The 15,148-nt window shown below is 40.7% G+C and overlaps 1 protein-coding gene across 1 annotated transcript in view; it reads right to left on the bottom strand.

Moving 5' to 3' along the window:
• The window catches only part of LOC128377459 (NACHT, LRR and PYD domains-containing protein 1a-like), a 29,492-nt gene extending 14,624 nt beyond the window's left edge, over window positions 1–14,868 (bottom strand). The window contains exons 1-9 of the mRNA XM_053337411.1: window positions 14,722–14,868; window positions 14,535–14,624; window positions 13,939–13,963; window positions 13,712–13,774; window positions 13,301–13,529; window positions 11,358–13,131; window positions 11,080–11,253; window positions 10,397–10,570; window positions 9,602–9,648 (exon numbers count right to left, since the gene is read on the bottom strand). Coding sequence (XP_053193386.1) covers window positions 9,602–9,648; window positions 10,397–10,570; window positions 11,080–11,253; window positions 11,358–13,131; window positions 13,301–13,529; window positions 13,712–13,774; window positions 13,939–13,963; window positions 14,535–14,624; window positions 14,722–14,810 — 2,665 coding nt within the window. The 5' untranslated portion in view covers window positions 14,811–14,868. The remainder of the gene's footprint in view (window positions 1–9,601; window positions 9,649–10,396; window positions 10,571–11,079; window positions 11,254–11,357; window positions 13,132–13,300; window positions 13,530–13,711; window positions 13,775–13,938; window positions 13,964–14,534; window positions 14,625–14,721) is intronic.
• Window positions 14,869–15,148: the final 280 nt, after the last annotated feature.

Here is a 15,148-nt window from a genome sequence, read left to right as displayed (position 1 = left end):
CTACACAGCAGCTGACGGTAGTGGTCAAATCTGTCTGGGTGATCAGGATATGACTGAACCTCCTCCACACATGTCACCTTCCTGTTGTTGTCAGACAGTTTGAGGACTCTGTTTACTGTGTTTGTGTCCAGTGTGAGTTCACAGAAATCTGATGAAGAGAAGAAGAAACAACACAGCAGCAGTTTATCATCTGACACACCTGATGGATTTATTCTCTGTTTAACTTCTGATCTGTTGTTCATTTCTATAAAGTTTCATGATGACACATTTTGTCAGTAATGTTTTAATGAATAAATACCACAAAGACCAACTTTGTATTTAAAGAGAAACTGACTGTGTGGTGTTTAGTTGTCATGAATCAAATTCAATCCACACTTACACTTCTCCAGATCAGGTTTTAACCTGTGCTCTCCACCATGGTCCACCCTGGAGGAAGAAACACAGTCAGAATGATTTTCTATCCAACATGAGTCCTAACTGCTGTTCAACATGAAGCAGTGTTCCTCACTTTGTCAGAGTGACACAGAAACAGGCTGAAACTCATCTGTCTCAACTGTCTGCTGGATTCTTTCACTGAAGTCTGAGAGGAAAAGACCTGAAGAAGAAGATGTGATGAACAAATATGTCCTCCCACATGATAAATCACTAGATTAAATATTGATCTCTGCATGTTATCCTGAGAATAGAGCCAGTCATCACTTCAATATCAAAAGGAGACAAAAGGGGAGGCTTCCGGTTATGGAGGTGTAGGGAGCAGACGCATGGTGCTGACCTCCGCTCACTGGCTCGCTGAAATTAGCCTTTTACTGATTCTTTAGTGAAATATCCTGACACTATCCTTGCTTCCACAAGTGAATACACTGAAAGTGAGACCATGCCACCGAAAAAGACAGGAGGAACAACAATGAGGGAAGATAAAAACCGGCTAGACCCCACACCGACTGCTAGCGGCAACGAGGTGGGCTACCCGACAAACCCCCACAATGGTTCATATCCGAGATGGAAAAGGGGATACAAAGGATTGAGTCCATGATTGAGGGACGTTTGACTGAACTTTCTGAAACGATGGAGAAAATTGTCAGTGAAAACGAAGCCATTGTGAACCAAGTCAAGTGCGTTGAGGGAAAACAGTGCGAGTTTGATGACTCCCTGACTGCCTTGCAGCTTGAGCTGGACCACTACAGGAAAAACACGGAGGGTGAATTGAGAGAGCTGAGGGAACAACTGGACGACCAGGAAAACAGAGCCCGCAGAAAAAACCTGAGGTTGGTCGGCTTTCCAGAAGGAGTGGAGGAGAAGAACACGGTGGCATTCATACAAAAATGGCTACCTAAGATACTCGATATGGATGGGGAAACTTTTGAAGTGGAGCGTGCTCACAGATCCCTGTTACAACGCCCAGCAGATGGTGCTAGACCCCGCGCCATTGTGATCAGACTCTCTCCGCTTCTCTGACACGGTCAAGATCATCAACGCAGCCCGGGACAAAAACTCACTGCAATACGGCAACTCGACTATCATGATTTTCGGAGATATGTCTACAGCCCTGTACAAAAAGAGGAAAGCCTTTGCTCCACTAAAACGGAGACTCAAAGAAAAGAACATCACTTTTAGGCTACTACATCCAACCGGCTTTTCAATGGATCTAGAGGGAGGGCGACGCACCTTCACAACACCGCAAGCTGCTGAAAATTATTTGAGGAAATATCACCCGGACGTGCTGCCCCAGGAATAACCATCCACCCCGACAGCCTGGACTAAACACCCCGATCCTATTTCATGTCGTACCGGCGGGACTACTCTCCCGGAGGAGAGGGAATAAAGACAATGAGTGACGGACAAGACCGCCTTTGGTCGCCCGGGAAGCTCCTCTTCTCACCCGGCGCCTGGTTTGCACGGTCCTGCCTGGCCGGAGGATTCCCGTATTTATCTCGACCCTGTCCCTTTCACGCAGGACTGTTGCTTTCTTGGGGGACAGACAGTTTATTATGTGAGCTGTTAACTCACATCATGGATCCAGTAAGTAAGTAGTTTACTAATAGGGAGCATACATGCCCAAAAGGCTGTTTATAAAATATTCTAAAATGTTATAATCACCATAGACAACCTCGAGATGGTTACTACTGTATATACTGTGAATTAATGTTGGCCCTTTTTTCCTTCTCCTACTGTTAACTTGTTTTTGTTTTTTGTTGCTGTTTTTTTTTACTACACTGTTGTCTGCACAAACATACATGTAAATATTACTTTCTTTAATCGTACTATACATATTTGTGCAGAACAAAGAGTAACTGAGTAAATTGCTAACACTAGGTGGTGTTATCATAAGGCATTTTTCCGCATACTACAGTTAAATTGCGTTCTCACTTTAAATGACTGCGAATTTCTGTTATATGAACAGGGTTAAATGGCTAATATATTGTTTAACGTTAAAGGAGGATTGGCTCCATTTTATAATGCAGCAAGATAGGTTCCAGCTGCATTAAAAAAGCGTCAGGAAGAATAGGGGTTTTGCACTTCCTCAGTTGGGGAGGAAGAGGGACAAGAGGGGGGACTATAGGGTTTAGTTTGACTTTATTTATTTATTTATTTTATTTTATTTTATTTTTTTCTCCTTTTCATTCCCATATATACATCTATTTTCAATGTACAAGAGATAGAAATATATTTCCTAGACGAGACAGCGGCCAGGATTAACTGCTCTAACTGGTTACATCCGACCTTACATTATTTTATGGGAGAAATAGATCAACGAAATGACAGCTACAATTCTTAGATACTTGACATGGAATACCAATGGCATCAATGATTTGACAAAACGCAAAAAGGTACTTAACTTTCTGAGAAACCATAAAATAGACATAGCTTTACTACAGGAGACCCACCTAACGGATGCAGAGCATGCCAAACTGATACGCTAGTGGCAGGGGCAGATCTTTTATTCCTCCTTCACATCCCAATCTCGAGGTGTGGCCACATTAATTGGTAAAAATGTCCCCCTACAGGTGGATAATGTTGAGCGAGACAAGTAGGGACGATACCTGATACTTAAAGGCTCCATAGCAGGTGAATCTATCACACTAGTTAATGTTTATGGCCCAAATTATGATTTCCCTCAATTCTTCCAGAGTTTGTTTTTCACATTTACTTGCCCTGCTAGTGAACTCATTATAGGTGGAGATATGAATATAGTTTTGGATCCGGCCAAGGATAGGTCATCCTCAAACTCCAAAACTTGTTCTCAGGCAGCTAAGACACTCAAAAAAGAAATGGCAGATTTCAAACTTGTAGATATATGGAGGGAAAGACATAAATCACTACGTGAGTATTCTTTCTACTCGCATGCTCATAAAAACTATTCTAGAATTGATATTTTTCTTACTCATGCTGACAGAAACCATCTTATATCCTCATGTGAATATTTGGCCATGACTCACTCGGACCATGCCCCTCTCATGCTCCTAATGGCTCAAAAGACCTCCACTTGTAGTAATAGACTGTGGCGATTCCCCACACACCTACTTATTGATGCAGATTATATTACACTTATCAGAAATAAGATCGACAGTTTTCTCAGCATTAACAAAGGGACCGCCTCACCCACAGCTGTATGGGAATCCTTAAAAGCCTACTTGAGAGGTGAAACCATAAGTTATGCATCATGGAGAAAAAAAACAATATATATGCTGAAAACCAATACACTTGAATCAGAGATTAGGAAACTTGAAAAAGAACATTCTCAAACTCAAAATGAAACAATTTCTCATCTGCTAAATAACAAAAGGACTGAATACAACACGCTAACCACTCGGGTGGTTGAAAATGCCATGGCCAGAACTAAACAACAGTACTATGAACATGGGGATAAAAGTGGTAAATTATTAGCCTGGCAGATCCGAAAAGAGGAAAGCTCAAGATGCATTCCTTCAGTTAAAACCAAGGATGAGGCCACAATAATCCATGACCCCAGACTTATTGATGAAACCTTTAAGGATTTCTATCTAGACTTATACTCCTCTCAGGGTGTAGATACTTACAAAATGAATAACTTCTTGGGGGGTCTGACCATTCCGGGGATGGCGGCGGGGACACGGGACAGTCCAGAGGCAGATATTACTTAGCAGGAAGTTTTAGATGCAATTGGGAAGCTTTCGGCAGGAAAATCGACAGGGCCAGATGGATTTCCTATGGATTTTTATAAGACTTTTACATCTAGCCTAATCACACCGATGATGGAAATGTTTAAGCATTCAATTGAAATCCACCAATTACCTAACACTTTAGAACAGGCTCTGATTACTGTTCTGCTAAAACCAGGCAAGGACCCAAAACTCTGTGGCTCCTATAGGCCCATAGCCCTCTTGTCATCAGAATATAAGATATTTACCAAGGTTATAGCTACCAGACTGGAGAAAGTTATCCCTAGTCTTATAAATAAAGACCAGACTGGCTTCATTCAGAACCGCTTTTCCTCTGATAATATTCGTAGGTTTCTTAATATTATTCACTGTGCCGAACAAATTAACATGCCTGTCATTACCCTTTCTTTAGATGCCGAACAGGCATTTGATCGTTTAGAATGGCCCTTTCTCTTCGCAGTTTTACAAAAAATGAACTTTGGCCCAAACTTGATACGAATGATACAGATGCTATACCTTAACCCATCAGCGATGATTCGAACAAATACTGATACCTCATCTCTCTTCCCTCTGTCACGTGGCACACACCAGGGCTGTCCCCTGTCCCCGCTCCTCTTTGCACTGGCGGTCTAGCGGCTCGCAATTGCTATTAGAGCACACCATGCCATAGAGGGCATTATGGTTGAAAATGAAAAACATATCATCTCGCTATATGCTGATGATATTATACTGTACTTGACTAGTGTGGCGTCATCTCTCCCTGCCCTCTGCAATCTGTTAGACGAATATGGCTGCATCTCAGGGTACAAAATAAACAAACCTAAAAGTGTGGTGATGCCTCTAAACCCAGCTGCCCAAGGATTATCAAGGGGAAACATTTCCTTTCATTGGGAGCCCTATAAGCTCTGTTATCTTGGTGTACAGATACCCAATCAATTACATCAGATTTACTCTCTCAACTATGAACCCCTGCTTAAAAAAGTGGAAGCAGATCTGGAAAGGTGGAAATCTCTACCTATATCCCTAATTGGATGAATAAACTGTATAAAAATGAATGTTCTACCTAAATTCCTATACCTGTTTCAAGCCCTTCCAACTCCGATCCCCAAAACCTTTTTTAAAAATCTGGATAGACTGATTTCTAGATTCTTGTGGAATGGTAAAGTTCCCAGAGTAAAACTAAAAACCCTCTGTCGTTCCACTGAACAAGGAGGTCTCAACCTGCCTGACTTTCAATTATATTATTTGGCTGCTCAATCCAGAGCTGTATGGACTTGGATTAAAAGTTTAGAGCACCCTCCAGCCTGGAAACAGATTGAACAATCCCATACAGCAGAAATATTGTCAAGCATTCCATTTATTCACTCCTATCACAATCAAAAAAAGGTAACTCAAAACCCAATGATAAAACACACATCTAAAATATGGCATGAAATCAGAGCAAAGTTCCAAAGTGTTCGTGCAATATACAGGTCTACTCCATTTCATTTTAATCCTGTGCTACCTGGGGCACTGAGGGATGGCATTACCAGAGACTGGTTTAACAGAGGCATATGTACATTTGGACACCTGTATGAGCTCGATAATCTGAAATCCTTTGAACAACTGAGAACCTCTTTTGGGCTCCCCTCGGCACACTTTTTCAAGTTAGAGACTATATTAGAGTGCAGCAAGGTGGGAAACTTACCTCTCTAGAGGATTTTCAAATAGAGAGTATGATACAAGACAAGCATAATCCTAAAGGCTTTTTATCCTATTCCTATAACAGACTCATGAGCCTGGCAGAAAACAAAACTCTTAATGTAAAAGTTAAGTGGGAAATGGACATTGATTATGCTTTCGAGGACTTTGAATGGGAGGAGATTTGTAAGACCTCTCAATCATTCACCTACAACAGTAGACACAAACTCTTGCAGTTTAATCTTATTCACAGGGTTTATCTGACTCCTCAGCGCCTTCATAGAATAAGCAGTAGCTACTCGGAATACTGTCCTAGATGTAAGACTGAAGCAAGTACTCTTCTGCACATGTTCTGGACATGTAGAAGTCTGGAGCAGTACTGGAGATCCATCCTGGACATAGTTAAAACAATTGTGGGGATGGAAATCCCAACCAACCCACGACTGACACTATGGGGGATATATCAGTTTTACCAATCAATAAGAGAGGCAATATTCGCTTTATCAGACTAGCCCTGGTCGCAGCTAATAAATGTATAGCCATCTACTGGAAGAACGAGGAGTCCCCCCTCTTTTAAGGATCGACCAATAATCGGCATGGCCGATAATATCGGCCGATATTCGGCATTGTTATGATAATCGGCGTCGGCCGTTTTTTCCACCGATAACCAATAAGATAAGTTTATTTTAAAACACGCTCCTTTGGCTCCTATGCAGCCGTCTCTCTCTGCCTGAAGTCACCACTCTTGGCTGTGTAACAATGTCCCGCCTACAGCGCCCACTGATTGGCTGCACGGCACAAGTGACAGCCAATCAACACTGCAGCTTCTCGTTGCAGCGCCACAGAGAAGAGAGGAGAGGAGAGGAAGAGGAGGAGAGGAGGAGAGGACTGCTCCGTGAAGCAGCAGTATGGTGTTTGAAGGCAAGGCAACAGAAAATGTCGAAGTTGCAATAAAAATACTCTATGGTGAAGTTTTAAAGACACCACAACCTTATTATGATCAGTTTCAATGACATGCATGCCCAGAAGCAAAATTTGGACCTACCTGCCTGCCTATATTCACATCAAGTGCGACACGATTTTGCAAATAGCTTAAATAATTACGCTTCTAAATAAATAGCACCAAGGCAAAAAGAATGATCAAGTGAACATGACCTGGAGCTCCTTTATTTTATAAAAAGAAGACATAGCAACATATGGGTACAGCAAGTAGCCTACAGAGCTGAACCTGTTGAACACTTTTTGTTTTTATATAATAAAACAATTGCTTGAACCATTTCAACCAAGATCAGAGTTTGTGTTATTCTACAAAAGTTTAAGGTCTTTTTATCACAGATTTTCACAGTGTACAAAAACAAACAAACAAAATTTAAATTTTTACTGCAAATGAATATCGGTTCTAAATATCGGTTATCGGTTTCCTTCATTACTAATAATCGGTATCGGTATCGGCCCTTAAAAAACCATATCGGTCGATCCCTAGTCTCTTTATGGCTTAAAGAGCTCTCCTCATACTTAACGTCAGAGAAGATCATGTTTAATCTTAAGAAAAAGCTGTCACTTTTTGAAAAATGTTGGGGAGGATTTGTAACCTTTTTACGTAATAGAATATCTCCTAATTGTGATGCTCATGGTCAAACTTGAAAACTGTGCTGCAGTGTCCTGTAGGGAGTTGTCGGCACTAGTGGGATTTTGGGGCTTCCATGTGGCTCTATAACCCACCTAAAGTGTAGGAAAGCGGGAAACTGGAAGGTTGAATGTAACACAATGCTATATAAGACAAAGATATAGCTTCACCCAAGCCTTTATCTCCCTTGTACCTACAAACTTTTGTATTTTTGTATTTTTATTTTTTTATTATTTTTTTTTAATTTTATCTTTTTATTATTATTATTATTATGATTATTTTATCCTGTTTTGTTTTTTCTTTCTTTCTTTTTCTTCTCTCGTTTTATCTGTGTATGACATTTGGGGTGGGGGGTGGGAGAGGTATGATGCTTAATTAGGATGTTTTCATTACATTGTTGTTGGTTTCGTTTTGTTTTTTTGTTGTTGTCGTACTTGTTATTGTTTTGAAAAATTTCAATAAACAAATTGTTAAAAAAAAAGGAGACAAAAGGAGCATTTTTGAAGTGATCAGAGAATAAATGCAGCTATAAGACAGCAAAACATTTGACTGTAATTACTCCATGTGTTCATTCATTTGGTTTGAATATATAATAATAATAATAGTTGAAAGACACAATAAGAAGAAACAACCACAAGTTAGAAAGTTCTAAATAAAGTTCATGATACAAGTGAACTTCTTTATAATAAACAGTAAATACATCAATAATAAAATAACAGATGGACTCTGATGAGTTCAGGGACATCAGGAGATCATGAACTTTTATATTATATTATATTATATCATATTATATTATATTATATTATATTATGTTATATTATGTTATACTATATTATATTATATTATATTATATTATATCTATTTAACAAACATCCCTGCTGTGTATCTACTGTGTGCTGCTCAGAAACATATGAAACATTACTACTGGCAGAATGTTATTTATTAATTATTTGTATCTGAAGGCTATTTATTGATATTCTGATTGTGAATTAATTATTTAATAACTCTGAATATGACCAGAGTGTTTTTAAATAGTGATTTGTTTTATTAGGTTGAATGTTTGAGGAATAATTGATATGATGTAACTCAATAAACTAAGTAAACTCATATCAAACCAGACGCTCACATGGAAATGATGACACATTATGTCAAATATAAATATGTTTAAAATGTGACAGACAAACTCTTCCTTATGTTCATTTGATCCATAACAACATATAATATATGATATTTAGTCCACTAAAACTAAAACAATGTACATAACTCAATTATGACTAAAACTAAATGAAAACTAACCCTGTGTCTGATATTAAACTGAACTACTAGTTAATATCTTACCTGAGAGCGTTCACCTCCAACAGACGACACAGAGTCACTGAAGAACCATCAGACCCAAACCCAAACCCAGCATACAGAGGTTCAGTGAATGTGGTGTTGAAGGTGTGGAGGTGGATCAGTGTGTCAGAGGAGACTCTGTAGAAGGACAGAGTGCCAGCAGGACAGTCCACATACACTGCTACTCTGTTAGAGACAGAGGAGGAGGAGGAGGAGGAGGAGGAGGAGGAGGAGGAGGAGGAGGGAATGGGTGTTATTCTGTTATTGTGAAAGACAAAGTAACTATCATCATCAGAGCAGAACAGACTCCAGGAGTGATCGTTCAATCCGAACATGCTGTCTTCACTGTCTCCTTTCCTGCTGATTCTTCTGTAATTCACTGATATATAAACCTCTCCTCTACACTCGACCTCCCAGTAACAGCGACCAGTCAGACCATTACTACACAGCAGCTGATCCTTGGTGTCAAATCTGTCTGGATGATCAGGATATGACTGATCCTCCTTCACACATGTCACCTTCCTGTTGTTATCAGACAGTTTGAGTTTTCTGTGTACTGTGTTTGTGTCCAGTGTGAGTTCACAGAAATCTGATGAAGAGAAGAAGAAACAACACAGCAGCAGTTTATCATCTGACACACCTGATGGATTTATTCTCTGTTTAACTTCTGATCTGTTGTTCATGTCTATAAAGTTTCATGATGACACATTTTGTCAGTAATGTTTTAATGAATAAATACCACAAAGACCAACTTTGTATTTAAAGAGAAACTGACTGTGTGCTGTTTAGTTGTCATGAATCAAATTCAATCCACACTTACACTTCTTCAGATCAGGTTTTAACCTGTGCTCTCCACCATGGTCCATCCTGGAGGAAGAAACACAGTCAGAATGATTTTCTATCCAACATGAGTCCTAACTGCTGTTCAACATGAAGCAGTGTTCCTCAGTTTGTCAGAGTGACACAGAAACAGGCTGAAACTCATCTGTCTCAACTGTCTGCTGGATTCTTTCACTGAAGTCTGAGAGGAAAAGACCTGAAGAAGAAGATGTGATGAACAAATATGTCCTCCCACATGATAAATCACTAGATTAAATATTGATCTCTGCATGTTGTCCTGAGGATAGAGCCAGTCATCACTTCAATATCAAAAGGAGACAAAAGGAGCATTTTTGAAGTGATCAGAGAATAAATGCAGCTATAAGACAGCAAAACATTTGACTGTAATTATTCCATGTGTTCATTCATTTGGTTTGAATATATAATAATAATAATAGTTGAAAGACACAATAAGAAGAAACAACCACAAGTTAGAAAGTTCTAAATAAAGTTCATGATACAAGTGAACTTCTTTATAATAAACAGTAAATACATCAATAATAAAATAACAGATGGACTCTGATGAGTTCAGGGACATCAGGAGATCATGAACTTTTATATCATATTATATTATATTATATTATGTTATATTATATTATATCTATTTAACAAACATTCCTGCTGTATAATCTTATGATATTTAGTCCACTAAAACAATGTACATGACTCAATTATGACTAAATCTAAATTTACTGTTAAATTTAATTTTACCCATTTTAAAGTTCTCTACACTTACCTGAGAGTGTCCAGTCTCCAGCGTGGATCCTCCAGTCCAGCAGACAGAAGCTTCTCTCCTGAGTCTCCTGGATGATTGTATCTCAGGTCCAGCTCTCTCAGATGGGAGGGGTTGGACGTCAGAGCTGAGGCAAGAGAAGCACAGCCTTCCTCTGTGATCAGACATCCTGACAGGCTGCAAACATAAAAAGGTTGAACCTTACAGATGTTCAGAATATTTGACATTATTATTATTATTATTATTATTATTAACCGGAATGTAAAATAGCATGCAAACAATGTCATTACTCAGGACAGGGAAATTATAGATGCTATCTCCTGACCTGAGACTTTCAAGTGTACAGTGTGGACTCTCTAGTCCAACAGAAAGCTGCTTCACTCCTGAATCCTGCAGGTTGTTGTCACTCAGGTCCAGCTCTCTCAGATGGGAGGGGTTGCAGCTCAGAGCTGAGGCCAGAGAAGCACAGCCTTCCTCTGTGATCAGACATCCTGACAGACTGGACATATAAAAAGGTTGATGGGACAATGTTTTTAATCATATCAATACCAAGATCCCACAGATGTTGAACAGAATATCTGACATGAATTTGAATGTAAATCAGCAACTGTCAACTGTATAAAAAGTCAGAATTAGCTTTGTTGTCATTGTTCAGTACAACAAGATTATAAATGCTATATTCTGACCTGAGAGTTTCCAGTCCACAGTGTGGACTCTCCAGTCCAGCAGAAAGCTGCTTCACTCCTGAATCCTGCAGGTTGTTGTTACTCAGGTCCAGATATCTTAGACTAGAGGACTGGGAGCTGAGAACTGAGGACAGAGCTGCACAACTTCTCTCTGAGAGTTTACAGTCACTCAGTCTGAAGAAAGGATTAGTAATGAACACATCACGTTTTATTTATCATATTATTTTAAATTAAACATATTTGAAATAGTTCATATATCCAGTGTTTCATCCACTTACAGAGCTTTACTTGAAGTTTTGAACACTGGCAGCAGCCTCAGAAGAGCCTCCTCTGAAGCAGAGTATTTCTTCAGGTCAAATACGTCCAGATCTTTTTCTGATGACAGTAAGATGAAGACCAGAGCTGACCACTGAGCAGGAGACAGTTTAACTGTGGAGAGACTTCCTGATCTCAGGTAGTGTTGGATCTCCTCCACTAGAGAACGATCATTCAGTTCATTCAGACAGTGGAACAGATTGATGCTTCTCTCTGCAGACAGATTCTCACTGAGTTTCTTCTTGATGTAGTCGACTGTTTCCTTATCGGACTGTGAGCTACTTCCTGTCTGTGTCAGCAGGCCTCGTAGGAGAATCTGATTGGTCTGCAGTGAAAGACCCAGGAGGAAGCGGAGGAACAAGTCCAGGTGTCCATTTGGACTATTTAAGGCCTCGTCCACAGCACTCTGGTAGAAACGTGTCAGGGATGTTGTTTGTTCTTCTGCCAGCAGATTGACTCCAGACTTGATGAATGTCAGATGGACATGAAGAGCAGCCAGAAACTCCTGAATGCTCAGATGGACGAAGCAGAACACCTTGTCCTGGTACAGCCCTTTCTCTTCTATAAAGACCTGGGTGAACACTCCTGAGTACACTGAGGCTGCTCTGATATCGATGCCACACTCTGTCAGGTCTGATTCATAGAAGATCAGGTTGCCTTTCTGCAGCTGCTCAAAAGCCAGTTTTCCCAGAGACTCAATCATCTTCCTGCTCTCTGGACTCCAGTGTGGATCTGTCTCAGCTCCTCCATCATACTTGGTGTTCTTCAGTTTGGACTGTAGCACCAGGAAGTGGATGTACATCTCAGTCAGGGTCTTGGGCAGCTCTCCTCCCTCTCTGCTTTTCAGCACATCCTCCAGAACTGTAGCAGTGATCCAGCAGAAGACTGGGATGTGGCACATGATGTGGAGGCTTCGTGATGTCTTGATGTGGGAGATGATGGTTCTGGTTTGCTTCTCATATCTGAATCTCTTCCTGAAGTACTCCTCCTTCTGTGGGTCAGTGAACCCTCTGACCTCTGTCACCATGCCGACACACTCAGGAGGGATCTGATTGGCTGCTGCAGGTCGTGTGGTTATCCAGAGGCGAGCAGAGGGAAGCAGTTTCCCCCTGATGAGGTTTGTCAGCAGCACATCCACTGAGGTGGACTCTGTAACATCAGTCAGGATCTCAGTGTTGTGGAAGTCCAGAGGAAGTCGACACTCATCCAGACCGTCAAAGATGAACACAACCTGGAACTCTTCAAACCTGCAGATTCCTGCTTCTTTGGTTTCAGTAAAGAAGTGATGAACAAGTTCCACCAAGCTGTACTTTTTCTCTTTCAGCACATTCAGCTCTCTGAAAGTGAATGGAAATGTGAAGTGTATGTCCTGGTTGGCTTTGTTTTCAGCCCAGTCTAGAGTGAACTTCTGTGTTAAGACTGTTTTCCCAATGCCAGCCACTCCCCTTGTCATCACTGTTCTGATTGCTTCATCTCTTCCAGGTGAGGCTTTAAAGATGTCTTCATGTCTGATTGTTGTTTCTGGTCTGTCTGGTTTCCTGGATGCTGTTTCAATCTGTCTGACCTCATGTTCATCATTGACCTCTGCAGTCCCTCCCTCTGTGATGTACAGCGGTGTGTAGATCTGATTCAGAAGGGTTGGGTTTCCTGCTTTAGCGATCCCCTCAAATACACACTGGAACTTCTTCTGCAGGTTAGACTTCAGTTTACGTTGACAGTTTGCAGCTCTGAATGTTCCTGAATGAACAAACAACAAATTAATCAATCAGCTGTTTTCACCTCAGAACAGTTCATAGATCTGATGCAGACGTGTGCATCATATTAACAGCAGAGTTTGAAATATAAACCTCTCCCATGTTGCCTCCATTTCCTCTCCATCATGTTAAATCTGTTAAAATCCTCTTACTGCTCTGCAGATGCTCAGCCAGCTCCTCCTGCTTCATTCTCCTCAGGAAGTGCACTGTGATCTTCACAAATGCCTCTCTGCTGCTCCTCCTCTGCTCTTCCTCCTCACCGTCCAACTCCTCCTCATCCTCACTCTGACTCTCTAAGCATTCTGGGTCATCTGGACTCAGAGCCTTCTGGATCTTCTTCAGCTCGTTCTTCACAAACCTGCTGATGTTCTCCTCCAGCAGCTGGAACAGAATCAAATGTAAATGTAACTGGTAGAAGTCAACATCAGATGATCAGTGACAGACTGAAAAGCTGCTGGTCTACAGAGTGCAGCATGGAGACTGTTAGGACCAGAATGGTAGTTTAGTATTTAGTCTGTGGCTGTTGTAGTTAGCAGTAGTAGCTGTGCTTTACATTTACACACCATAAATATGGAGTCCAGCTGTGTTTGATGCTGCTGGACAGACTGACCACTGAGAACCTCTGAGCTCTGCTGATGAACTCTGTGAAGAAAAGATGAAGTCTCATGTTTTATCATTTTTGTCACTAGAAGTTTCTGAAGTACAGACGACGGAGTGATGAATCTTTCTCTTTTACTCAGTACATGCCAGCATGGAGAAGGATACACAGTCCTTCTACCGAACAACAAACAGTTTCAGCTTCTATACTGTAACTCCTAGTGGAAATTTGAAGAAGGGAAGTTTATAACGTTTAAGGTTATAAAGCAGAGATAATAAAAGTCATTGTATAGACGCCCATGTGCATTTTAGAGATGGTAAGGCACACACACCTGACACGACAGCGACGACACATCAGGTGTTTCTACATAAACCTGCAGTAAGAAACTGATCCACACAGCTACAACAAACTGACATTGTTAGCTTGGCTAACTAGCTCAGAGAGCACAGATGCATGTCTGATCTTCCAGGACACAGTCTGCTCAAACATGATCTCCTGCTATGAGTTTGGTCTCATTTCTATCAGAACTAACAACACTGGGCTCATTAAATTAACTCTGAAATGTGGGACCACAGTGACATCAGTAAGAAGAAACCTGCAGTCAGACAATCAGTCAGAACGATCATATCAACCTTAAAACATACTGAGATCTGATGATGTGGTGCTGTACTTCATGTTTTTAACACTACAGAGAAAGAATGAGAAGTGGTTCATGACTTCATGTAAAGACTTCAACATTTTCTGAGGTGTGATGGAAACTAACAGAAACAAAGATTTTACATTCTTACCTCTGATCAGCAGATTTATGTTCATCACTGAACTTCTTAGGTTCAGGTAGGCTGAGTTCATCAGAGTCTGGTCTGTGCTGCTTCTCTGTCCTTCAACACAACACACACAGAGCTTTGAGTGTGAATAATGATGGTGGAGTGATGTGAGTGGAGAACAGTGATGGACATTTAGAGATCCTCATCTCACCTCTGAGCTTTGGTCTGGCTGTCATGTTCCCCACACAGAGAGCTTTTAGAGGGAGGGACTCCCTCCTCTCTGTCCTCACTCTGATCCATAGCAGAGAAACACCTTCACACAAACACAACAACATGCTCATTCATTACAACCAGCTGCACATCACACACACACTGCTGTCTATCACACTGTCATTCTTTATTCTACCACCAGATGGCACCACAGTCATTACTGTAAGATTTCCACTGTGGATACATGTTGAAGAAACTGCATTAACTACATTCCTTTTCATACAGTTGTATTTTTGTCCACTACAGAGCTCATATGCAGCAAGTTATAGTTCACTTGTGTTTAAAAACTGATGACATGCATCTATTTTCATCCAGCTGTGTGTCAGAAAGAAGAACATACTCACCAGGTGAATTCAGATCCACATGTG

This window comes from Scomber japonicus, chromosome 17, assembly GCF_027409825.1.
Source record: "Scomber japonicus isolate fScoJap1 chromosome 17, fScoJap1.pri, whole genome shotgun sequence".
In the NCBI taxonomy this organism is placed as follows: Eukaryota; Metazoa; Chordata; class Actinopteri; order Scombriformes; family Scombridae; genus Scomber; species Scomber japonicus.
This window is presented reverse-complemented; position numbering and strand designations above follow the sequence as displayed.